Below are 24,666 nucleotides of genomic sequence, written 5' to 3'. Positions count from 1 at the left end.
AAACTGGGATCGTGGTAAAGACCAGGATCATTCCAGCGTAAGGATTTGGGATCAGGGCGTTGCTGTGGACCTCCTCAGAGCAGAGTCCTCAGTGGGGGGACATGGAGGTGACCCCTGTGCTGCGGTGGGACCGGCGGTGATGGAGCCCCACAGAGCCAGGAAAGGGGATGTGGGACTGGGATGGAGGGAGATGAGGGGGACAGGGGACTGCTGAGGTGAGCGGGGACATGGAGGAGAAGACACAGGATGTGGGTAAACACGCTTCATTGTACCTGGACACTACAGCCGGGGTTGGGATCCTTGGAATGGGACACAGGGGCCCTCAGAGCAGGACGCAGTCACTCTTACGCGTCACCTTGGAAGCGGCCCGGATGATCCCGAATTTCTTCTGGCTGTAGGGGGGGTAGCGGGGGGCATTGAGGGCCTCCCAGCCCATCCCACGCTTCAGGCAGCCACGGCAGTGGGAGAAGGTGTCAAAGCTGAACTTCCCGTGGTACATTCCCAAGCCGCTGTTCCCTGGAACACACAGCACGGGACCCGGGGGTGTGGCTGGATCTGGCCATCGTTTGGGTCAAAGAACCCCAAAATTAAGCTCCCAGATCTGTAAAAACGGCCCCCCCCCCATCTTCATCCAGCTGCTTTCCAAGCCATGGATGAGCTTCCCAGGCATGTGACCGAAACAGGACCAATCGAGGTAACCCAGTGCACACCCAAAGGGGTGGTCTGGAGTGGGGAGATCAGCCTAGGAGGTGGAGAGATTCCCCAAAACCCTCCAATCAGTGGATTTCACCGTTTCAGGTAACACATTTAGCTACTAGAAGGGCATCGCTGATGAGCTGGTGGCAGCAGCAGGATGCTCCCACCAGATGAGCTTCCCTACCACAGGAATACCCTCCAAAACACATCCCCGTCCATGCTGGATCCAGCCCTGCTGCTGCAAAGACTCTGGGAGTGGAGAGGGACAATGGTCAAGGTGGCTTTGGCAAGGTGGGACCCATCTCCAGGGATCAGTGTCGAGAGGTGGAAGGTGGCCAGCCAGGAACAAGCACAGGGCAGGGCAGGCAGGCTGGCAGATAATGAGGAAATGCCCTGTGTGTTGATAAGGGATGGGATAAAGTTCAGTGAGTGGTCCCGAGGCATTTCGTCTTCCTGATAAAATGCAAATCTTGCCTGGGGCAAAGGGCTGGGCGTCGTGTCACCCTGGGATAAAGGGTGATGGCACTGAGGGTACCCGGCCAGCTGAGCGGGATTCAGGTGGTTTTCCATGATAGTGGAGATCATCCCATCAAAACTGAGTGTCTCCATCATGGAATCCCACAACAGTTTGGGTTGGAAGGGGCCTTAAAGACTATCCAGTCCCAACCCCTCTGCCATGGGCAGGGACACCTTCCACTAGACCGTGTTGCTCCAAGCCCCAGTTCCCGATGTTTTAAGCCAGACATTCCCTCAGACACAGGGAACAGAGAGGTTGGGGCAGGAAATACAGAGAGAAGGAACCTCAGGGTGCTCCACGTGTGTCCAGCAAAGCCAAAGAGCACAAGGTGAGGCAAATAGCTTCTGAAGGAGAATTTCCCTAGGGACCACTGAGCCCTCTGGAGCAGAGGGTTCCCCTTGAGACCCTTCCTGACCATGGGTGGCATCACACCTGGCTCCTGCTGGCCAGGCCTGGGGGCTCTGGACATACCAATCCCTCCGAAGGGCAGCGAGGTCAGCGTCACGTGCATCAGGGTGTCGTTGCCGCAGAAGCCGCCGCTGCTCGTCCGCTCCAGGACCTGGTTCACCACCTGGGAGGGAGCAGAGAAAGAGGGAAGTGAGTGTCCAACCTCACTCTCACAGCTCCAGCTGCAATCCATCCCCCTCCCCCCACCCCTAACCAGGGCTGTGTGCTCTAAGGAAAATATCTGGAGCTCAGACATGGCTGGAAACGGCCGCCAAGGGGCACAGGGCGGGCACAGTCCTGCTGTCACTCTACCTTGTCGCTGGAGGAGAAGGCATAGACAGCCAAGGGCCGCTCACGGCTGTTGATGAAGGCGATGGCTTCGTCCATGTTGGCCACGACGATGATGGGCAGGATGGGCCCGAAGATCTCCTCCTGCATGGCAGGGTCCGAGGGCTGCACGTCCACCAGGATCGTGGGAGCTGCGGAGAAGAAACCCCACGGCATCAGCCGGGCACAGAGGTCGGAGATGACGCCTTGGAGCTACCCCAGCCCCTCTATGAAGGGACACCCCGCCAAGCACCCAAATCCTATGGAAACCCTCTCCACACCCCATATCAGCTCTGTGCACGGACAAAGGCGTGCGTGAGGCCCGAGCCCTCACCGATGTAGCGCTCGGCCTCGTCCGTCTGTCCCCCGATGGCCACGCGCCCGCTGCACAGCAGCTTCCGCACCCGCTGGAACTGCTTGTCCCCCACAATGCGCCCAAAATCCGGGGATTCTTGGGGGTTGGGGCCATAGAATTCCATGATGGCCTCGCGCAGAGCAGGGAGCAGCTTCCCCTGCATCTCCAGGCTGCAGAGCAGGTAGTCAGGTGCGATGCAGGTCTGCCCCGCGTTGAAGAAGCGGCCCCAGACCACGCGCCGAGCCACGTTGGTCACATCGCAGGTGTCGGACACGTAGCAGGGGTTCTTGCCCCCCAGCTCCAGCGTCACCGGCGTCAGGTGCTTGGCAGCCGCCGTCATCACAATCCGCCCCACTGAGGGGCTGCCTGTGGGCATGGAAAACACGGGGGATTGGGATGAACCCACCAGCCATCACACAGCTCTGCCATGCGGCACCTGGGGGGTCAGAGCACGCACACTGAGTCCCACCAGATCTCAGACACACATCCCAGATCCTCCAACACATCCCTGCACCACAACCCCAAGCCAATCCCTGCCTTTTAGCAGTTTGTTCAGAGGGAACCCCTCTTCCCCCTCACACCAAGGCCAGGCAGGGCTCTGCTCTGTCGCACAGGATTACCTGTGTAGAAGATGTAGTCAAACTTGTTCTCCAGCAGCCTGGTGGTCTCCTCCACACCCCCAGTCACCACAGTAAAGCAGTCCTGTATGAGAAGAGAACAGATCTCCCTCCTGTCACCATCTGTCCTCAACAACAGGGTCCTGGGACACTCACTGGGTATGGAGGAAGGAGGCTGGGCAGCTCACAAAACGAGGGATGGTGTAGGGGTGGGCACAGGGCACAGCTCCGAGTGTGCAGCGGTAGAAACACCCCAGCCACAAGGCAGGTATGGGGACAGCATCTCACCTTGTCCAGGTAGTGGGGCAGCGTTTCCGCCAGGAGTCTCTCGGTGTTCTTGGATATTTCCGAGGGTTTGATGATGACGCAGTTCCCTGGGGGAAAATGGACAGGCTTTTGGAGTAGTGACATGGTAACAGGCAGCCCTTCTGAGGACAAGGTGCCTTTGCCAGGGTTGGCACTACCCAGATTCTCTGAGCCAGGGGGCTGGAAGGTGGGGCTCACCTGCAGCGATGGCCCCGATGAGGGGCCCCAGGATGAGGTAGATGGGGTAGTTCCAGGGCGCTATGATGAGCACCACCCCATACGGCTCCTTGCGGATGAAGGCCGAATCCAACTGGTTTGCCTGCAGGACACCCACCACAACAGGTCCCATCCTGCACCACCATCCCACCCCGGCTCTGCCTCCCGTCCTCTCCCTCCGCTGCCCTCTCACCAGAGGCCTGTCCACCTGCTTGTCCTTCATCCAGTGGGACAGGTTGTTCAGGGTCTCGTGGAGCTCATTCTTGCACAGGAACACCTCAGATAATTCAACTTCAAAGGGCGGCTGGGGACACAGAGGACCTGACACGTGATCTCAGTGTGTCCTGCAGCACAGGGCAGCTCATATCCTCACACTCCACATTGTTTTCCCCAGGATTTGGGGTCTGACGCCCTGGAGCCTCCGCCATCCCATGGTGAACGGGCACCCCCCAAGGGTGCTGAGCCCCCTGCCCTGTGTCTATGGCATGAGGTTTTTAAGCACTGACTGCTTAAAAAAAAAAAAAAATAGGAAAAATGATGCAGATCCCATTGATCCAGACAGCAGGAAGGATGGGGAGGGAGGGTGTCCAAAGGGTCTAGGCTGGAGAACAGCAGACAATGAGCCCTGTGTGATAGTGAGGCTCCAGCTGCAGAGCCACAGAGCGCAGCCACAGAGTCCAGGCTCGGAATGCCGAAGCCTGGGCAAGCCCTTAGGGAGGGAAGGAGGTGACAATTCAGTGGGAATCCCGGGCAGGGAGCAGGGACGAACCTGCCCAGGAAAGAGGGAAACAGAGGCTGGCAGGTGTGGGAATGGCTGTCAATGTCAGGAGGCTTCCCACAGCCCCCTTTGCCCATGTCAGGGCAGGGACAAGCTCTGGAGGGGGCCTGGGACATGCTTCACCTCAGTCTCCCAACTCCAGAGGCTGTGAACCCAGGGAAGATCCATGAAGGGATGGAGCACCCAGAGGGAGGAGGACACAGCGCCCTCAGCTGGGGTGGGGGAGCCCTTCAGTTCCTCCTGCCACCAGGTCTCCCCAGTTACAGGCCCCTCTCACCTTGCCCATGTCCACAGCAGCGGCCTCCAGGATCGCCTGCTTCTTCTCATCCAGGAAGCGTCCCAGGGCTTCCAGCTGGGCCACACGGTATTCCATGGGCCGTGTCTTTCTGGAGAGCCAGGATGCCCGCAGGTGGCTCACCAGCCCAGCATAGGGGTTCCCACTGCGGGGACAGGGGTGTCAGAGGGACCCCAGTCCCAGCCCAGCTCCTCCAAGCTCTGTATCACCCTATCCTGTTATCCCACTGCCACTCCAGTGGGATAGAGAGGACAGAGCACCAGGACCCCTCCTGCCACCCCTCTGTCCCACCACACTCCTACCTCGTGGCATCACCAGCCCCGCTCCCGGTGGGCTGCAGGGAGACACTGTCAGTCTCCATGGTCCCACAGGAGCAAACACAGGGGTGGTTGCCCTGAGGCCACCAACTGCAGCTTCCCCCTTCCCTGGGGGAGTGCAAAGGAGGGTGGTTGCCAGTTTCCTGCTCTGCCCCTTGGCTGCCTGCCGGGCTGCCTATCACCGCTGGCTCCATTCCAGCCAAATCCAGCCCAGGGCACCTCCCAGCACCCCCCAAACCGGAGGACGGAGGCACGAGAAGAGGCAGGAGAGAGCTCAATGCAAAGTCTTTACTACAGGCAGAGTTACACGGAGGAAAGAGCAACAGTGAGGAGAGGGAGGATCATCCCCATCGTCCATGTGATGGGAGAGGGGGCTGACGGGACCGTTTCTCCACCAGGAAGAGGAAAAAGAGCTTCTGGGCCATTTCAGCTGCGTCCTGGAAAACAGTCCAGAGCAGAGGCCACAAGGGTGCAGGAGGGGGCGTCCATCTCGGCTGTCCAACGCGCTCCAGCAAGGCAAAGGACACTGTGAGAATCGGGGGACAGTCCTGGTTCTCCACAGCGACTCTTGTGCGTGGAGACCCTCGGAGCAGGACGTGGGACCCTCAGAGCAGGGTGCAGGTGCCCCTGCGCTTGACCTCGAAGGTGGCCGTGAGGAGCCCCAGTTTCTGCTGGGTGTAGGGCGGGTAGCGCGGGGCATTGAGGGCCTCCAGCCCCATGTTCCGGTGCAGGCAGCCCCGGTGGTGGGAGAAGGTGTCGAAGGTGAACTTCCCGTGGTACTTTCCCAGGCCGCTGTTCCCTGGAATGCACAGGACAGGTCCATGCTCAGGATGGGACTCTGCTCCTGGTGACACCCACTCTGAGCATCAACACGAGAGGAAAAAAAAAAAAAACCCTCCAGGCTTTTCTCTGTTGAGCAACACAGACATGGTGGAGGAATTCCATCCTTCCCAGTGCCTCTTCCAGGTCTATGGATATGCAGTCCAACCAATCCTGCTGTAACTCAGCCATTTGGAGGCCTCAGCACCTTGTTTTTATCCACCTCTGTTTATCTACACAAGCTCTGTTGGGGCTATACAAGCCTTGATTTCCCTCCATGATGCTCCACTGCATCTCCCAACAGTTGGAGCTGTTCCATCTTCTTCCTAGAGCTCTTAAAACCTGAAGCCACATTGGCAACACCCAGTTCTCCCAGTTCCTGTTTAACTGGAGGTTGAGTCCAGTGACTTCCCGTCTCACCCCGATGACTTCAGCCCATTCCCCTGCTCTAAAGTGGCTTTAGCTGATAATTGGAGGTGGTTGGTTTGAATCATTCCCAATTAAGATAACTTATGGAATGGGAACCACCAAAAATTGTTTGCTGAGCCACAGGCAGGTGAGGAATTAATTGTTAAGGTGTTTCATTATGTCTGACTCAGCCACGAGCCCCAACAGAGATGCTGAGAAGGGGCAGCACCAAAGGGAGGGATTTATTCCAAAAATATTCTGGGGAGAGATGAGGAGATTGGGAATTATTCTGGGGAACAACACTCCTGTGTTCCTGTATCCCTGGACCATGCTGCAGCAAAGGCCCAGGGCTGAGGGACCTCGCTTTTCACCTGAGAAAACAAATTGCACCAACCCCGAGAACAAAAACTTCCCCTTTTCTGAGGAGGATCTCCATGTATTTATCAGTTCCCACTATTCCTAAAAGGGAGAATGAAGCTGGTCAGGCCTGGGGGCTCTGGACATACCAATCCCTCCGAAGGGCAGCGAGGTCAGCGTCACGTGCATCAGGGTGTCATTGCCGCAGAAGCCGCCACTGCTCGTCCGCTCCAGGACCTGGTTCACCACCTGGGAGGGAGCAGAGGAGGCGGATGAGGGTCTTGTACTTGGCAAACGTCACCCAACTCATCCATCAGATGATCCCAGAGTGATCCCTCCAGAGCACGTCTGGGGGGCTGTCGGGGTGGTGCCTGATCTTCCTCCCCACCTGCTCTGCTCCACGGACTCACCTTGCTGTCACAGGAGAAGGCGTAGATGGCCAACGGCCGCGGCCGCGCGTTGATGAAGTCGATGGCTTCGTCCATGTTGGCCACGACGACGATGGGCAGGATGGGCCCGAAGATCTCCTCCTGCATGGCAGGGTCCGAGGGCTGCACATCTGCCAGGATCGTGGGAGCTGCGGAGAAGAAACCCCACGGCATCAGCCGGGCACAGAAGGTCGGAGGTGACACCATGGACCTCCTGCCAAGACCCATCCCTAAGCACCCAATTCCAGTGGAAACCTTCCCTGAACCTCATTTCCCTCTAGAGCCCCCCCACTTCAAACGCGAGGCCCTCTCCACACCCCATATCCGCTCTGTGCACGGACAAAGACGCGCGTGAGGCCCGAGCCCTCACCGATGTAGCGCTCAGCCTCGTCCGTCTGTCCCCCGATGGCCACGCGCCCGCTGCACAGCAGCTTCCGCACCCGCTGGAACTGCTTGTCCCCCACAATGCGCCCAAAATCCGGGGATTCTTGGGGTTGGGGCCGAAAAACTCCACGATGGCCTCGCGCAGGGCGGGCATGAGCTTCTCCTGCATCTCCAGGCTGCAGAGCAGGTAGTCAGGTGCGATGCAGGTCTGCCCTGCGTTGAAGAAGCGGCCCCAGACCACGCGCCGAGCCACGTTGGTCACGTCGCAGGTGTCGGACACGTAGCAGGGGTTCTTGCCCCCCAGCTCCAGCGTCACCGGCGTCAGGTGCTTGGCAGCCGCCGTCATCACAATCCGCCCCACTGAGGGGCTGCCTGTGGGCATGGAAAACACGGGGGATTGGGATGAACCCACCAGCCATCGCACAGCTCTGCCATGCGGCACCTGGGGGGTCAGAGCACGCACACTGAGTCCCACCAGATCTCAGACACACATCCCAGATCCTCCAACACATCCCTGCATCACAACCCCAAGCCAATCCCTGCCTTTTAGCAGGTGTGTCTGGAGGGAATCCCTCTTCCCCCTCACACCAAATCCAGGCATGACTCTGCTCTGTCCCATGGGACATACCAGTGAAGAAGATGTAGTCAAACTTGTTCTCCAGTAGCCTGGTGGTCTCCTGCACACCCCCAGTCACCACAGCAAAGCAGTCCTGCAAGGGAATAGGACACCTCCTGTCACCATCTGTCCCCACCAACAGGATCCTGGGATGCTGGGACACCAGCTGGGTGTGGAGGAAGGAGGTTCAGCACATGGAAGATATGTGGGGTTGGGGTTGCGAGGCAGGGTTGAGAACACCATGGCCCGGGAACAGGGACAAGGACAAGAAGGGCTTCTCACGTTGTCCAGGTAACAGCTCAGCATTTCAGAAACGAGTCTCTCGGTGTTCTTGGATATCTCTGAGGGTTTGATGATGACACAGTTCCCTGGGGGGAGATCAACAGGACATCAGCACAGTGACATTGTAACAGCCAGCCCCCCTGGGGACGATACCCCAGCACTGCCCAGATCCTCTGGGCCAGGGGACTGGAACGTGGGGCTCACCAGCAGCGATGGCCCCGATGAGGGGCACTAGGAAGAGGTGGATGGGGTAGTTCCAGGGCGCTATGATGAGCACCACCCCATACGGATCCTTGCGGATGAAGGCAGAGTCCAGCTGCGTCACCTGTGAGAACGTCCATGACCTCAGTCCTGTCCTCCCCACCAGCAATCCCCTTCCCTGCCTTCCCTTTCCCTAGAGCTTCCCTCTTACCAGATTCTTGTCCACGTGCTCGTCCTTCATCCAGTGGCACAGGTTGTTGAGGGTGACGTTGAGCTCGTTCTTGCAGAGGAGGACCTCGGTGAAGTAAGCCTCAAAGGACGGCTGGGGACACACATCACAGAATGTCACCCCAACACCAACCCCATCACCAACCCCACCACCCCAGGAGGTGTCTCTCCCCTCTTCCAAGCACGAAGAGCAGGAGAAGCTCTTTAATATTAGTTGCCATCACCCCCGGTAACTCCCAGGGAATATCAGTGTCCCAGAAACTGTATGAAAACAGGTATTTGACCAGAGGGAAAAAAACCACCAAAATTGAATATATCATGATATTTTCATGATATTTAACAAATTCCTGAGCTCAGCACTGTGAACCAGCAACAGAGCCCTGAGCCAAGAGGACACAGAGCAATATCACTGGAGCTTCAGAAGAGCTGGTCCTGGTGCCAGAGGCAGTTCCACATTGCTGCCCTGGGATGGGACAATGCTCTTGCATCCTGACCACTTGGGTACTCAAGCTGGAAGTAAAACCTGGAGCTTCCTCCCCATGCCCATGGACAAAACCTGAACTTAAGACCTTGATTAAAGGGAAGTACAAAGAACCACAGCTCAATTAAACCCCTCAAGATGGAGAAGTGGGTCCTCTCCACGGCCACAGAGCACAGATCAGGATCACACTTGCAGGAGAACTGTGAAGACACCAGGATAACCCAGCAGGCTCAGTGGAGCCCCCTCATGACTGTGAAGAGCTGGAAGAGCAAAGCTCCTGTGCTGTGACATTTGGACTTTTGGACTACTCCAACTCCAAAACATCCTTGGATTGGAGCCTTCACTCCCATCACCACACTACTTTGGGGTTGGGAAGGCTGGTCCTTGATTCCCATGCTCTTCCACCACCCCAAAACGGTCCCCAAAGCACTGCTGCCAGGAAGCGTGAGGACCCTCCCGGACGTGAGTTCCGCAGGCACGTGGCATAATCCGGTGAAGCAACGGGGCCGCTCTTGATCTGGGATGACAGTTGCATCACCACTGTGAGGAAGGTGATGAGTCATTATGGGTTCTGATGGGATACGAAGGCTGGGAGATGGGACATTAAGTCTGAGGTCATCCAAGCGCTGCTGATCATCGGCACCAGAGAGGAACCGGCATCACTGGACGTGAGGCACCACCTCAGGTACGTAAGAGCAGGTGAAGTGTCCATCCAACTATGAGGGCCTGGCTGCATAACAAGCTCATTACTGGACAACCAGATCTAATTAGGCATAATTAGGAGAGGTGGCAGACACACTCGTAACACTGATGCCTATCAAGGCCTGGCTTGAAAGAGAAGGACTTGCATCCAACAAACAAGGCAATTAGGAGCCTTGGGAGATGGCAGGACGTGGAAGGACGTGGCTGAGGGCACAGGCTGCTGCACTGATGCCTGACAAAGAGGTGAGGATCATCTCATGGAACCAACCCTGGAATGGTTTGGGTTGGAAAGGACCTTAAAGCTCATCCAGCGCCACTCCCTGCCACAGGCAGGGCCTCCTTCCACTAGACCAGGTTGCTCCAAGCCCTGTCCAGCCTGAACACTTCCAGAGACAATGAGCTGAGACCACTGGAATTATCCATGGCAGGGATGCTTCCGCTTCGTCAGCGGCTCATCCAGGACCTCCTGGCATGCTGCAATACCCTGAGCCATATCCAGATCCCTGCCCATGCCACCATGCCAGTGAAACCAGTCCCTGTAAGGCTCTGGGAATGTGCAGCGCCAGCGCCTTGCACAATGCCAGTAATCCTGGGTGTGCCAGGCTGGCCAGGAGCACCCCAGGACATCACCCTCTGTGGAGCTCACACAGACCCCCAGGGGCTGGATGTGTGGGGGCGACACAGCGGGTGAAACGTTCCCACTTCACGTCAGCCAAGGTGGCCTTTGCCCAATGTCAGGGCACCAGGGATGGGATCAGCAGCACAGGCCCTCCACTGTCCCCAGATCTGAGGGGACTGAGCACCTATGGATGCGCCACACCAGCCCTGAAGCACACCTAGAGGGACACAGGACCCTGGCGAGGAGACATGCCCGTGCCCTGAGCCCCACGAGGATGCAACAGCCAGACAAAGGGGCATGAAGGACCCCAAAGACATGATGCCAGTGGCCCCCAAATCCCAGCCCCCCTCTCACCTTGCCCATGTCTAAATCAGTGGCCTCCAGGATCTCCTGCTTCTTCTCATCCAGGAAGCGTCCCAGGGCCTCCAGCTGGGTCATGCGGTATTCCAGGGGCCGTGTCTTCCCGGAGAGCCAGGATGCCCTCAGGTGGCTCACCAGCCCAGCATAGGGGTTCCCACTGCAGGGATGGCAGTGTCAGACGGACCCCAACCCCATCTCAGCTCCTCAGAGCACCACGTCACCCCAGATCCATGTCGTCCCACGCTCCAGCATCAAACTGGAGCCCCAGAGTCCCTGGGGACAGGGCAGGGAGTCCACACACCTGTGCTTTTCCCTTGCTAGGAACAGCCCAACACGGCACTGTTCCCAGCAGATCCCATCTTCTCCCCTGGGCCATGCTGGAAGGCGGTGGCCCACATATCCCAGACTTGTCCCCCAGCACCAACCTGGGGTCCCCAACGTCCTGGTACTGCCACAGCCCCCCTGCCCACCCTCCTGTCTCCCTCCTGTCCCCAGCCCCTTGTTCTCACCACACAGTGCTGCAGACCAGCGGTACTGGTCCCTTCCCGATCCCACTGCCTCCACTGCACCCAGCAGCTTTCCTGAGGTCTTTGCCATGATCGCTGCCTGTGGAGCTGCACTTGCCACAGCCCAGGGGCTGCTGCCCGGGGGGCTCAAGGGGCTGCTGCTTGCCAAGCTGTTGGAAGGTGCTGCCGGTCTCCATGGAGAGTGTGGTGGCCCTGGGGAGAGACGGGGTAGCTTATGCCAGGATCGAAGCGCTCAATCCAAAGAGGAGTCACTTGCGGCACCTTTGAAGGGCGGTTGGGTGCTCGGGGCCGTCCTGGTTGTTGGGGTGACTCAGCCCAGTGCTGCTGCCTGAGGCCCCGGGAGATGCCTGGGATTCCCAGGATGACTGCCAGCCTCTGGATACTGACCTGCCCGGGCTGCTCACCTGATGTGGGGTCACCCATGGGGACCTCAGGGACAAGACACCCCCAAATCTGGGGGACAGAGCTGCAGCCCCACATCTGTCCCCCCATTCCTCTCCTCACCCACCCCCTTCCTCGAGGGAACCCACCCCAATACCTCACAACCCCCACCTGCAGGGGGGATGCTAAGGGGGTGCCACGCAGGGGACGCCAGTTTTGGGGACTCCGCAGTGCCTACCTTGGGAGCTGCACAGGGGCTGGAGGAGCGGGAGGCCAGGTGGGCGCTGCTGAGGCTCAGGGGCCCCTAAATGCTGTGGGGCCAGTGGCTGGGCCCCATGGCCAGGGGCGGGGAGGATTGGGCCCCGCCTCCATGGGGCTGGCAGTTGGGAAAAGGTCTAGGATGGGATAGGATGGGACCTCCCCCATGGGACAGTGGCACTGGGGAACTCCCACAGCCACCAAGCCACCACCATGAACCTTGACCCACTGGGACCCCAGAGACACCCCTCACCTTGCTCCCAGAACCACCCTGATCCATTGGGACCACACAGACAACCCTCATCCTGTTCCCAGGACGGACCCTTTCCCCCTGGCACTCCAGGGTGGCTCCCCTCACCTGGGGTGTGGGGGGCCCTCAGGATGGGTGCTGCCCCTACCCCACTGTCATGACCCTTCTGGGGCTGTTCCCCACATATCCCACTCATCCTTCAGGAACCAGCAGCCTGGTAAGAATCCCATGTCAAGAATCCCCCGCTACCGGCTGGGTCAGATCCTGCCCTGAAGATGTCACCCCTTCCTGCCCTGCCCATGTCCCCCCACCCTGCCCCGGGGCACCCTGCCATGCCATGCACCCTGACTTTGGGGTGACAGCAGGGCAGGCAGTGCCCCATACCCCCAGACTGGGGTGTCCCCCCGCCCAGGCACTCTGGCACATCCCCCGGGCAGGGAAGGGGAAGCGAGAGCAGCCGGGACCAGCACCCAGTGCCACGGGACACACCGAGGAGGCAGCACCCAGTCCGGGGTCTGGTGGGAGCACTGGGGAGCTGTGGGGTACAGGGGGGCTGGGAGGGGAGTTCGGTGGGGGCTGAGGGTTCCTGTGCAACGGGGGAGCGATGGGTGCCGGGGGGTCAGGGTGCTGTGCAGGGGGGTCAGGGTGATGGGTTCTGGGGGGGTCGGGGTGCTGAGGGCGGGTGCAGGGCACTGGGGGTTGCGGGCAGGGAACGGGGTGCAGGAGCCGGGGGGAGTCCGGGACACGAGAGGTGCGGGGGTGGAGTGGGGGGGAATGTGGGAGCGGCTCCTTTAACCACCCCCGTCCCGCCCGCCCCGTCCGAAAGAGGAAGCAGCGACAGCCCCGCCCCGGGAGGCTCCGGCACCCGGTACAGGGGTCGGGGTGCTGGGGGGTGCGGTGGAGGCTGGGGGTACTGGGCCCAGGGGTGCAGTTCGGGGGGGTGCAGAGCTGAGGGGGTGGGGACGGTGCTGGGTTCGGGGCGTGCAGGGTGTAGGGATGCAGAGCACGTGGGTGCAGGGTGCCCGACACCGGTGCAAGTCATGGGTGCAGGATCTGGGGGTGCTGGGCACACGGGTGCAGGAAATGCACCCATCCTGCACATGGGTGCAGGAAATGCAAGGTTAAGGGTACGAGGGCTGGGGGTACAAGTCATAGGTGCAGGTCTGGGGGTGCATCTCTCAGGGTGCAGAGCACATGGGCACAGGGTCTGGGGGTGCTGGGCACAGGGGTGCAGAGTCGGGGGGTGCAAGGTCTGGGTATGAAGGACACAGAGGTACAAAATACATGGGTACAAGACTTGGGGTACCAACAGGTTCCTCCCCATCCTGGCACCATCCCGGTTTCCCCCAGAAGCAGTGATGGAGAAGGACCCCGACTGCTGCCAGGATGGGGCCAAGATGGTGCTGGGTGCCAGGCTGGGCACTGAGGGGACAGAGACACAGGTGAGACCAGGGGAGGGAACCTGGAGGGGATGGGGGGGTGGGCAGGCCTGTGGTGGCCATCCCCAAGGTCTGACAGCCAGGGTCACCTCCAGCTGGATGATTTTGTGGGCGCTCACCCCGACTACAATGAGGAGGAGGAGGAGCAGAAGTACTTCCGCCGCAAGCGTCTCGGCGTCATCAAGAACGTGGTGGCCGCCAGTCTGGCTGGCACCCTCACCTACGGTGTATACCTGGGTATGGGCACCTCCCAGGGGTCCCTAAAACCATCCGGGGTGCTCAGAACATGCAGTGACCGCCCCCGGGTTCCCCCACCACAGGCCTGCTGCAGATGCAGCTGATCCTTCACTATGACGAGACCTACCGGGAGGTGAAGTACAGCAACATCCAGCTGGAGGACATCGACCACAAGGTGCTGATGGGCATCAACGTCACGCCCGTGGCAGCGCTGCTCTACACACCCATCCTCATCAGGTACGGCTCCGCCACGCTCCCGGCTGGCACGGCGCACCGGCACAGCCGCCCACACTGCCCGCTCCTCGCCCCGGCAGGTTTCTCGGCACCAAGTGGGCCATGTTCCTGGCGGTGGGCATCTACGCCCTCTTCGTCTCCAGCAACTACTGGGAGCGCTACTACACCCTGGTGCCCTCCGCCGTGGCCATCGGCGTGGTCATCGTGCCCCTCTGGGCCTCCATGGGCAACTACATCACGCGGTAGGCATCGGGTGGGCGGGCAGGGGGCACAGGGCCTTGGGGTGCCGGCTGACCTGCTGTGCCGTGCAGGATGGCCCAGAAGTACTACGAGTACGTCAACTACAAGGAGGAGCAGGAGAAGGAGCGGGCGCCACGGGACGCTTGCAACACCTACATCATCGTCTTCCAGACCGTCTTCTACTCCTGCTTCCACGTGAGCGCCGGTGGGATGGGCGGGACAGGCGGGGCGGGGGCCACACCGGCAGCGCTGAGCCTGCCCCCCCTGCTACATCTTCTAGTTGAGCTTCGTCTGCGCTCAGCTGCCCATGGTCTTCTTCCTCAACAACTACCTGTACCAGCTCAACCACACGCTGGCGACGGTGAAGCACTGCGGTGAGGCCGCGGGGGCGCGAGGCGGCACCGGGAGCCCCCCGCTCCCATTGGGGTTAACTGCAGTGTGCCCTCCCCCCCCCTTCCCCGGCAGGGACCCTGAGCCACGGCATGCTGCCCGGCTTCAACAAGACGGTGCTGCAGAGCCTCCCCCGCAGCGTCAACCTCATCGTGGTGGAGAGCGCGCTGATGGCTGCCGCCTTCCTCGCCATGCTGGTGGTGAGTGCCGGGCCGGCGGGGTGGGGACAGCGCCGGGCTGGGCGGGGGCAGCGCCTCACCTTGGGCGCTCGGCAGGTGCTGGTGCTGTGCGGCGCCGCGTACCGGCCCATGGAGGAGATCGACATGCGCAGCATCGGCTGGGGGAACATCTTCCAGCTGCCCTTCAAGCACATGCGGGACTACCGCCTGCAGCACCTCCTGCCGCTGTTCATCTACAGCGGCTTCGAGGTGCTCTTCGTCTGCACCGGATTCTCCCTGGTAGGACCTGGGATGGGGTGGGGGGGTGAGGGAGCAGGGCCACGTGATGCTGAGCTCGCACTCGCCGCAGAACTACGGCGTGTGCACCCTGGGGCTGGAGAAGTTGGCGTATCTCCTCATGGCCTACGGCTTCTCTGCTTCGGCGTGCTCCAGCCTGGCCCTGAGCATGCTGCGCCTGCGCCGGCACATCCCGCTCCTGGCTGGGGCCGTCATCCACGCTGGACTCCTGGTGATGCTCTTCTGCTGGGCGCCAGAGCCCCGGCAGCAGGCACAGGCGCCGCTGCTCTACGCTTTCGCCGCGCTCTGGGGCACGGGCAGCGCCCTCAACAAGACCGGAATCAGCAGTGAGTGGTGGGGGAAAAAAAAACCAAACAAACAAACAGCCTCGGTGGTCCCCAAAATGTCTCCGTTATCCCCAAAGCATCATCGGTGGTGGTCCCCAAAGCAGCCTCGGCTGTCCCCAGCTTCTCCACTCATCCTCTCCCCACTAACCCTGGCGCTGCGACCTTGCGCTCCCACTCCTGGGATCTGCGGGACAGACCCACTGTGGTCGTCCCGTTGTCCCCCACGCCAGGGGGACCCACTGCACAGGAAGGGAGGCGCTGATTGCAATCTCTGCCACAGTCCTCCTAGGAATGCTGTACAAGAACAAGGAGCGCCAAGACTTCATCTTCACCATCTACCACTGGTGGCAGGCCCTGGCCATCTTTGCTGTCTACCTGTGGTCCGGGCTGCCCATGAAGGTGAGCCCCAGGTGCGCCCCAGCCCAGCCCCGGGACGTTCCGAGCTCTGCGGGGATCCCAAACGCCTCGCTGTGCCGCCACAGGCCAAGCTGTCCATGCTGCTGCTGACGCTGGTGGTGGCGGTGGGGACGTACCTGTGGATGGAGCGGAAGCTGGCGCAGGCGTGTGGAGTACCGGCTGCCCCGCCTGCCGCGCCCGCGCCACAAATCCTGCGGGTACCGCTACCTGGAGGAGGATGACTCGGATGAGACGGGCTCCGAGGGTGACGGGGACCAGCAGGACGGCAGGGAGAGCCCGGCTGGGGCTGCCCACGGGGATGAGGAGCCCAGAGAGGATGGGGAGCAGCTGGGATAGGGACAGCCCAGCCCTGCCCTGCTCCCAGCACCGAGCAGGGCCACTGCCCTCCCTGGGGATGCCCAAACCCCCCCAGTGGGCCCCAAATCCCCTCAGGCCAGGCAGCCCACAGTCCCATAACATTGGCCCACAGTCCCCCCTACCTGGCCCACAGTCCCCCAGATTGACCTGCAGTCCCCCAGACTGTGGTACAGACCCCGAGGCAGACCCATGGTCCTGCAGGCCGCGCCCACAGTCCCCTAAACTGGGGTACAGCCCCTCAGACAGAACCACAGTACCCCAGCCCAACCCTGCAGCCCCCCCTCCCCCCGGGCAACCCTGTACCCTCCTAGGCAGACACCCAAATTGGGCCACAGCCACTCAGGTCAGACCCACAGCCGCCCTTGCTAAGCCTGCAGATCCCCAGGCCAACCTGCAGCACTCAAGGCATACCCACAGCAGCCCAGACCGACCCCGCAGTCCCACCCGACAGCCCCTCTTGCTAGGCCGGCCTGCAGACCCCCATACACCCCTCTCCACCACAACCCCAAGCCCTTCCACCCCGCTTTTTCCTCCCCCCGATCCGCACTCACCTCCTCCATCCCAAGGCCGGGCGCCGGACCCTCAACGCCCCCTTTATAGGCGGGGACTACGGCTCCCGGCGTGCAACGCTCCCGCGCGCTGCTCGCCGGGAGGAGTAGTCCCCGAGCAGGGAGTCGCTCCTCCCCCTCCTCCTGTCTAAACCACAACTCCCGTGGTCCTTCGCGCCGCCCGGCGCCATCGCTGCCCGCAGCGCCCCCCCCCCCCGTGCGCATGCGCGGTGCGGGCTGTTGTTGTGGCGGCGCGGCCCGCGGCTTCACCCGGGCGGGAGCGATGAGCGACAACGATGACATCGAGGTGGAGAGCGACGTGAGTTGGGTCCCCGCTCCCGGGACAGCCCCGCGGTAACCCCCGCCTCCCCCGCAGCCGTTCCCCGCCCTAGGAGCACTGGGAACGGGGTAACGTTTGGTTTGTGTGTTGTTCTTCCCTCATATGGCGGCGCCCCCCCCCTCCACCATCTTCTTCCTCTTCCTCTTCTTCCTCCTCGTCGCCCGGCTCGGGGCTCCTCAGGAGGAGCAGCCGAGGTTTCAGTCCGCAGTAGGTCGCTGGGGGGGCCCCCCACGCAGCACCCCCGTGGGATCGGGAGCACGTGGGTGGGGGGTGAGGGGGTGGGGGTTGGGAGGGGCAGCGGGGATCCCTAGGGGAGCAGGGTGGGTTTGGGGATGTCCTGTGGGGTTGAGGGGCTTCTTGGGAGGGGGACACACGTTTGGGGCTGGGGTCTTCCGGGGGCTGTGACACACAGGGAGGATCTGCGGGGCTGGGAGTCTTGGGGTGGTGGGGGGAAAGGGGTTGGGGGTGTCCTGCGGGGATGGGGGTCTTATGGGGAGGATCATCAGTGGGGAGTTGCGGGACTTGCGGAGGGAGATCTGGGGCTCTGTAGGGCAGGAGGAGTGCGGGGTCTTTTGGGGTAAAACGGGGTTGTCGGGGGGAGGGGGAATGTGTAGGGCTGTGTCATTTTAGGGGGGATGTAGGGCCGTATTTGGGGGGTACTGGAGAGGTGTACAATACGGGGGGCTGGCAGAGGGGGACTTGTGCCTGGTTGTTTTGGTGGGGGGGAACCAAGTTCCGGGGCGAAGGTGCTTTGCCCCCACCCCGGAGCCCGGGGCTGCCCCGGCAGCAGGAAGCCGGGGAAACCGAAAGGACCGGGAGCCGCCTCCTTCCCCGCCCTCGCGGCTAAGCCGGCGGCGTCACGGCCGCGGAGCCGCCCCAGGGGCCCAGCCGGGCTCCCGCAGCACTTCCCAGAAGGAATTCTAGGGGTGCAGATGGTGGCCCCCCCCGGTGCCATCCCTGTCCCCCCCTCCCAGGCCGACAAACGGGCTCATCACAACGCGCTGGAGCGCAAGCGCAGGGACCACATCAAGGACAGTTTCCACAGCCTGCGGGATTCCGTGCCCTCACTCCAGGGAGAGAAGGTGAGTTTATGGAGCGTGCTGGGAGCACGGACACGTGCCCACCCAGCGTCCAGGCTCCGTGTTTTGGGACATTCCCAAGACCGGAGCCAGGGTGGGATGAGGCAGATGAAATCCCATGGTTTTCCCCCCTGAACTAGGTCTTTATCTTGCCTCTGGCTTTTCCCACTATTGCAACAGGCATCCCGGGCCCAAATCCTGGATAAAGCCACAGAGTACATCCAGTACATGCGCCGGAAAAACCACACACACCAGCAGGACATCGATGACCTCAAGCGGCAGAACGCGCTGTTGGAGCAGCAAGGTGGGAGCTGGGATCTGATTGGAGATGGGGGCTAGCAGGGGCTGGGATCCAGGATGTGGTGGGAGCCAGGGTGTGGCATGAGCTGTGATCTGGGATCCCATGGGAGCCGGGGTGTGGCAGAAGCTGTGATCTGGGATCCCACGGGAGCTGGGGTGTGGCAGGAGCTGTGATCCAGGATCCCACGGGAGCCGGGGTGTGGCAGAAGCTGTGATCTGGGATCCCACGGGAGCTGGGGTGTGGCAGGAGCTGTGATGCGGGGCCAGACGCAGGGTGACCGTGCCGTCCCCGCAGTGCGTGCGCTGGAGAAGGCCCGCTCCAGTGCCCAGCTCCAGGCCAGCTACCCCGCGGACAACAGCCTCTACACCAACCCCAAGGGCAGCGCCATCTCTGCCTTCGACGGCGGCTCCGACTCCAGCTCCGACTCGGAGCCCGACGAGCCGCAGAGCAGGAAGAAGCTGCGCATGGAGGCCAGTTAGGCCCCCCTGGCAGCCCCCGGCCCGCAGCAGGACTCGCTCCCTCCGCTCCTAGAAGCTCTCGGACTGCAGCTTCCCAGCCCTCCCCGGCCCCTTCCCTGCTCCCACCGCGCCGGCCCCGGGGGGAGCCGGACAGGCCGAGCCGAAAGACTTGGGGGGGGTCAGGGAGAGCCCCCCATCGCTGCCCCCCCTGCTAGTGACCCCCCTCCCCTGTCCCTCCTGGTTTTATAGGAGCATTTCTATTTATAGCCGGGGACCAGCGCAGTCCGGAGCGGGGAGGAGCCGGGCCGCCCCCCAAAAAAAGGGAGCAAGCACTAGGGGGGTCTCCCTATTTATTTTCTCTGTGTGCAAACTCCACCTGCCCGAGTCGGCGGAGCACGACCTGGCACAGAGCCGGGCTTGGGGGGTCCCGTCCCCCACCTCTTCCTCCTCCTCCTTTTCCCCTCCTTCGGCCCCTTCCCCACCTCCGTGGCATTTTCCGAACTCCAGTGGCCCGTCCCTGCCCCGTAGGTGCCCGTTTTCCCCCCATTTTGATGCCATTCCATAAATTTAAGGTATGTTGTACATACTGCCCAGAGTTGTCTTGCAAGTTAAGGCTTCCCTTTACTATAAGACTATAAATAATAAACAAAAAAAAAAAGCCAAAATTCCACTTAATTTATCTTGCCCAGCAGTCACCGCGTGTTCTTGGAACGAGGGAAGTGGTGCCACCAGAGCCGGGCACGGTGTCACCTCCTGCCCCGTGTGTCCCCAGGGCCCCCAGCACATGGCAGGGTGTCACTTCTGGTTTATTGATGCCAAAATGCTCTGCCACAGCCCGGCCGGGACGGCAGCGGGACGCGCAGCCCAGAGCAGGCTGGGTTTTGGTATTGCTAGCACCCTGAGGACCTCGCTGTGCCGGCCAGGCCACCACACCACGCCATGGGCTGGGCTGGGCCGTGCACTCCGGGGCCACGGGACCCCCAGGCGGCAGCAGGACCCTCCCCCTATTCGGCAGCGGGTGCTGGATCCAGGCTGGGCACGGGATACTGCAGGAAGTGCATCACCGCCCTCGCCACCTTCTCTGGGGCAATGTTGTAGACAGGGTGCGTGGGCTGCTGTGGGAGAGAGAGGGATGGAAGAGGTCAATCATGGAATTCTGGAAGGGGTATGGCATGGGAAGGGGCCTTAAGGATCGTGTAGTCCGACCCACTGGGCAGAGACACCTTCCACCAGACCAGGTTGCTCCAAGCCCTGGGCAGCCTGGCCTCGGACACTTCCAGGGATGGGGCAGCTACAGCTGCTCAGAGCAACCTGTGCCAGGGCCTGCCCACCCTCACAGGGAAGAATTTCTTCCCAATATCCCATCTAAATTTCCCCTTTTACATTTTGAAGCCACTCCCCCTTGTCCTGTATCTCTGAGTTCTTGTCCAAAGCCTCTCTCCAGCGCTCTGCGAGCCCCTTCCACCTGGAAGTGGTTCTGAATTCTCCCTTGGAGCCTTCCCTTCTCCAGGCTGAACCCCAGCTCTCCACCTCCATTGGATCTGCCTTTCCCAGCACTGTGGAGCCGTAGAAGTTCAGGCCTGCCCACTGCAGCAATGTCCAGCACCTACCAGGCAGTTCTCAGGGATACCCAGGACCACCTCATTGTGGAGGTCTCCGCTTCCGAAGTGCTGGGCAATGGCCAGCCCGCTCAGGCAGTAGCAGGTGTGGTAGAAATCCCGGGATCTGCACGCAGGAGATATTGGGATGCTGAGGGGGAGCCTGGGGGGGCCGAGCAGCCCCGTGTTCCCCCCATCACTCACTTTCCTGGCTTATCCAGCAGCCCCCCAGCCGGGCACTGGCAGCACAGGAGGATGTATTCCTGCAGTGCCAGCTGGTCGAACATCCAGTGCGCCATGCTCAGCGCTGTGTCACCTGGGAGGGAAACACGGAGAAGAAACACCAGGAGGGGGTGTCAGATCCCTGGAGATGCCACTCTGGGGAGCACAGGAAGCCCATGGCAACTCACCCCTGGCATGGAGTGCCCGATGGAGCAGGGGCAGGAGCCCGGCTTGCCAGAAGGAGTAGCACCCGTCCACCAGTTTGTTGCAGCGGCCCTGGAATCCGCCCTCGAAGCACATCTGCCGCCCGGTCACCCAGTGCTGCGGGACGATCGGAGCCGGTGTGGGATCAGAGTTCCCCCATGAGATGAGACCCTCCCGCCCTGTGCCCTGGGCAGGGGTCACTCACCAGCAGGCTCCGCAGGTTGAGCAGGTGCTCCTGCTGCAGGATGACCAGCGCGGCCATGCCGCAGAAGGTGTAGCCGCCGTGCGCCTCCATGCCCGGCACGCCGCCGATCCCGCCCTCCCAGTTCTGGCACCTGTGGGAGCAGGGTCAGGGCGGCACTGGTGCCGGGAATGCCATCCCTTGTCTGTGTGTCCCCGCTCCCGTCCCAAAATCTCACCTGACAATCCACTCGGCCGTCCCGGAGAAGAGCGCGGGCGTCAGGATGTTGGTCAGTGAGGCCACCGAGGCAGCACAGTAGGCGCTCCTGCGGGAAAAGGGTGCTCAGGGATGTGGGAAAAGGGTGCTCAGGGATGTGGCACCGGCACCCCACAATGGCACCCACTCCCTGCGGCAGCTCTGCCTCCCCAAAATTACACTGGCTTCCCAAAACAGCACCAGCTCCTGACACCAGCCCTGTGCTACGGCACCCCAAAGTAGCTCCCCGCCACAGCACCAGCTCCCCAAAACTATACCGGCTCCCAAAACCATCACCAGCTCCCAGCACTGGCTCCCCAAAAGTGTCCCAGCTCCCCAAAACAGCCCTCACCCACCTGACGTCCACCTCTCCACCCACGTGCATGAGAAAGGAGCCATCCGGCTGCTTCAAAGAGTACAGGTATTCCAGGAGCTTCTTCCTGCAGGAGCCAGCGGCTGTGAGGGGGGAGGACACACCCCCCCACGTCCCCCCAAGCTGTCCCGGCCCCCAGACCTGTCGATGATGCCGAAGGCCTCCTCGGTGCCGATGATGCAGAGCGCGTTGACGGCGGCGTAGGTGGGGGCGAGGTGGGGGTGCTGCCCGGGACCCCCTCCAAATCCCCCCTGGGGGCTCTGGCAGCGCCTCAGGAATTGGCAGACGCTGCAGGAAAAGTGGGCAAGGGGCTCATTGCTACCTGTGTCGCCCCAGCAGGGCGATGTGTCCCCTCCCAGCCCCGTGAACCCCCGCCGAGGCCGAAGCCGGGGGTGTCACCCCCCCATCTCTGCCGTCACGAGGGAGCCTCCGGAAGAATGGGCGGCATTGACGGCGGCAGGGAGACAAAGCAGGGAGACAAAGCGCTCCTTTGCTCCGGGGACAGCGGGAGGTGGCACCTCCAGCGTCACGCGGGCGGCCCGTGGGGACGCTGGCTGTGGCAGGGTTTGGGGTCCCCCCCTCGGCTCCCACCACTTACTCGGAGGCCACGGACTCCGGGATGGGCTCATCCAGCAGCTCCAGGCTGTGCAGGATCCAGTAGCAGAGCCAGGGGCGGCTGGCATCCAGACACTGTGGGGACAGAGGGGACAGGTGGGGAGTGGCACTGGACACGGGGTGCAGCAGGAGCAGGCAGGGGTGAGAGGACAGGGAGCAGAACCCCCAGAGCATCACCACATCCCACGGGCACACAGGAAATGCTGTGTCCACCCCGGGGCCAGCAAAGCCCCAGTGACAGCCCTGGGGTGAGGGGTTTGTCCCAGCCAGTGGCTCCAGGGCGGGATATCCGGCATTCCCGGTACCTCGTAGGCTTCAGTGAGCTGCCGGAGGCCTCTCTTCAGGTAATGGAAGTGCTTCTCCCGCTGCAGGACGTACCTGGGAGACAGGAAGGACAGGGATGAGCAGGCAGGATGGCCTGGAAAAGCAGGGGGTCAATGGCAGGAGGGGCAGGATCCCACCACAACCGGAGTTGTTGGTTTTTTGGGATGGGAGTTGTTTACATATATTGGGAATTTCAGGACTCACTGCGAGGAGTGATGGTTTGTCTTGTAGGCGTCATAGACCTCCTGCACGATGTCCTCCACCTTGGACTTGGCGGGCAAAGAGGGAATAAAGACTGTGGTAATCTCTGGGAAGCAGCTCCGCACATCCCAAAATGATCCCCACTGAGCCCCCCAGTTTCTACCCCATCCCAGGGCTTTATCGGACTCACAGCCCCATTTCATCCAGTAAAACCGAAGTGGGAGCTGCCAGGACCTTTGTGCCCTGAATTATGTCAGAGTCCAGCACCATCTGGTGCTGCTTTACAAATCCAGCTGGAGTTTGATCCATCCTGGGACCCCCATGGAAAACACCTTCCTCCCACTCACCCTGGGATAACCAGGGAGTCCGACACCCCCGGCCCAGAGTAATCCTCCAGGAAAACACCCCAGGATCGGCCACAGGGTTTGGGAGGGGCAGCACAGGGACCCACATGCATGGCACTGTGCCCTGCCAGGATGGAACTGAGCAGAAATCCCAAGGATTGGGAAAACAGCGGTCACTTTTCACCCCGTCCCGGCACCCAGGGGAGCTGCCAGCAGCTGGATCAGGACGGAGGGCGGGAGGAGGGGGTCTGGCTGTCCCCCACGACCTCTCACCCGCCCCGAACTAGGTCTGGACAACGTGTCACTAGTTCTGGGGGACGTGTCACAGCCAGCGGGGGTGTCCCCCGGGGGGCTGCAGCGCCTGGCGGGTGGCAGCACCCCCCGAAACCCCCCAAACCCCCCCCGGGTGACCGAACTGATGTGACATCGGTGGGTGTGCGGCCAGCGGCTGGCGCGGGGAAACTGGGGCAGGGATCAGCCGGTCCCACAGCAGCCCCGGCACCCCGCACACCAGCCCCGCCGCACCCCAGGGCCGGCCCCGCCGCACCCCAGACCCCACACCGCAGCCTGGCGACCCCACTCTTGGCCTCCCGCCCCCGAGCCCCGTCGCGGAGCCCCGCGGCGGCCGGCCCGCTGCCCGCGCACCTGCTCGGCGGAGGTGCAGGTCCGCAGCCCGTCGTCCCGCAGCCGCCGCCGCCCGCCGGGCCCGGGGGCCGCTCCCGCCATCGCGGCCCGCGGGGAGCGGCGACGGCGGCCGGGAGGGGACAGACGGCCACGCCCCCCCGGGGGACACGCCCCTCCCGCCTGGCCACGCCCTTTCGTCGCCTGGCCACGCCCCGCACGCCCCGCCCGGCCCCGGCGCGCATGCCGGGAGGGCGCTGCGTCATCGCGGTGTGACGTCACGCGTGACGTCATCGCTTACTCCGTGGCTTGGGATCCTGGAAGGGAGCTCATCCTTGGACACTTCCAGGCATCCATGGGCAGCCACAGCTTCTCTGGGAATTCAGTTCCCATTGCTTCGCCACCCTTAACAGTGAAGGATTTCTCCCTAATATCCCATCTGAATTTCCCTTTTCCACTTTGGAGCCATTTCTCCTTGTGCTGTCCCTCCATGCCCTTGTCCAAAACCCTTCTCCAGCTCTCCTGGAGCCCCTTTAGGCACTGGAAGGGGATCAAAGGTCTCCCTGGAGCCTTCTCTTCTCCAGGCTGGACACCCCCAGCTCTATCCCAGCCTGTCCTCAGCCCTCGGAGCATCTCCATGGCCTGCCCTGGCCCTGCTCCAGCAGCTCCACGTCCTTCCCATGCCGAGGACTCTGCAGCCGGGCAGTGGAGGAC

General features: G+C 61.9%; 5 protein-coding genes across 6 annotated transcripts; 2 read left to right on the top strand and 3 right to left on the bottom strand.

The window, feature by feature from the left end:
- Positions 1-260: 260 nt before the first annotated feature.
- LOC126651150 (aldehyde dehydrogenase family 3 member B1-like) lies at positions 261-4,915 on the bottom strand. Its single transcript, XM_050336726.1, is given in 10 exon segments — positions 261-516; positions 1,685-1,784; positions 1,973-2,139; positions 2,322-2,708; positions 2,963-3,044; positions 3,248-3,333; positions 3,464-3,584; positions 3,675-3,785; positions 4,537-4,754; positions 4,870-4,915. Coding segments are annotated over 10 exon segments (1,512 nt in total). The 3' UTR covers positions 261-322.
- A 230-nt stretch (positions 4,916-5,145) lies between these two features.
- Positions 5,146-11,459, bottom strand: LOC126651149 (aldehyde dehydrogenase family 3 member B1-like). Its single transcript, XM_050336724.1, has 11 exons — positions 11,266-11,459; positions 10,751-10,913; positions 8,578-8,688; positions 8,370-8,490; positions 8,166-8,251; positions 7,896-7,977; positions 7,506-7,639; positions 7,254-7,449; positions 6,866-7,032; positions 6,605-6,704; positions 5,146-5,670 (listed from the first exon to the last, which is right to left on the bottom strand). The coding sequence occupies exons 1-11, from the start codon at positions 11,457-11,459 to the stop codon at positions 5,477-5,479; spliced, it is 1,548 nt and encodes a 515-aa protein (XP_050192681.1). The 3' UTR covers positions 5,146-5,476.
- Positions 11,460-13,151: 1,692 nt separating this feature from the next.
- On the top strand, positions 13,152-16,400 carry UNC93B1 (unc-93 homolog B1, TLR signaling regulator). Its single transcript, XM_050335292.1, is given in 12 exon segments — positions 13,152-13,614; positions 13,707-13,848; positions 13,932-14,085; positions 14,163-14,324; positions 14,394-14,517; positions 14,603-14,696; positions 14,788-14,912; positions 14,988-15,170; positions 15,241-15,514; positions 15,795-15,913; positions 15,997-16,068; positions 16,070-16,400. Coding segments are annotated over 12 exon segments (1,731 nt in total). The 5' UTR covers positions 13,152-13,530; the 3' UTR covers positions 16,268-16,400.
- A 555-nt stretch (positions 16,401-16,955) lies between these two features.
- On the top strand, positions 16,956-19,693 carry MAX (MYC associated factor X). 2 transcript variants are annotated; one of them, XM_050335298.1, is made up of 5 exons: positions 16,956-17,155; positions 17,357-17,383; positions 18,151-18,258; positions 18,430-18,559; positions 18,851-19,693. In XM_050335298.1, the coding sequence occupies exons 1-5, from the start codon at positions 17,060-17,062 to the stop codon at positions 19,033-19,035; spliced, it is 546 nt and encodes a 181-aa protein (XP_050191255.1). In that variant the 5' UTR covers positions 16,956-17,059; the 3' UTR covers positions 19,036-19,693. The 2 variants fall into 2 exon arrangements, with proteins under 2 accessions (XP_050191255.1, XP_050191256.1); XM_050335299.1 differs by having other exon boundaries at positions 16,974-17,155; positions 18,436-18,559.
- On the bottom strand, positions 19,669-24,113 carry FNTB (farnesyltransferase, CAAX box, beta). Its single transcript, XM_050335294.1, has 12 exons — positions 23,977-24,113; positions 22,991-23,055; positions 22,768-22,840; positions 22,446-22,537; positions 21,989-22,135; positions 21,831-21,914; positions 21,458-21,544; positions 21,244-21,373; positions 21,023-21,155; positions 20,817-20,928; positions 20,625-20,739; positions 19,669-20,129 (listed from the first exon to the last, which is right to left on the bottom strand). The coding sequence occupies exons 1-12, from the start codon at positions 24,055-24,057 to the stop codon at positions 20,019-20,021; spliced, it is 1,230 nt and encodes a 409-aa protein (XP_050191251.1). The 5' UTR covers positions 24,058-24,113; the 3' UTR covers positions 19,669-20,018.
- Positions 24,114-24,666: the final 553 nt, after the last annotated feature.

The sequence above is a fragment of the Myiozetetes cayanensis genome, unplaced genomic scaffold (genome assembly GCF_022539395.1).
Source record: "Myiozetetes cayanensis isolate MyiCay16 unplaced genomic scaffold, myiCay2020 scf6-25, whole genome shotgun sequence".
Taxonomy (NCBI): Eukaryota; Metazoa; Chordata; class Aves; order Passeriformes; family Tyrannidae; genus Myiozetetes; species Myiozetetes cayanensis.
Note: the sequence above shows the minus strand (reverse complement) of the source record. Positions and strands in the feature narration are given on the sequence as shown.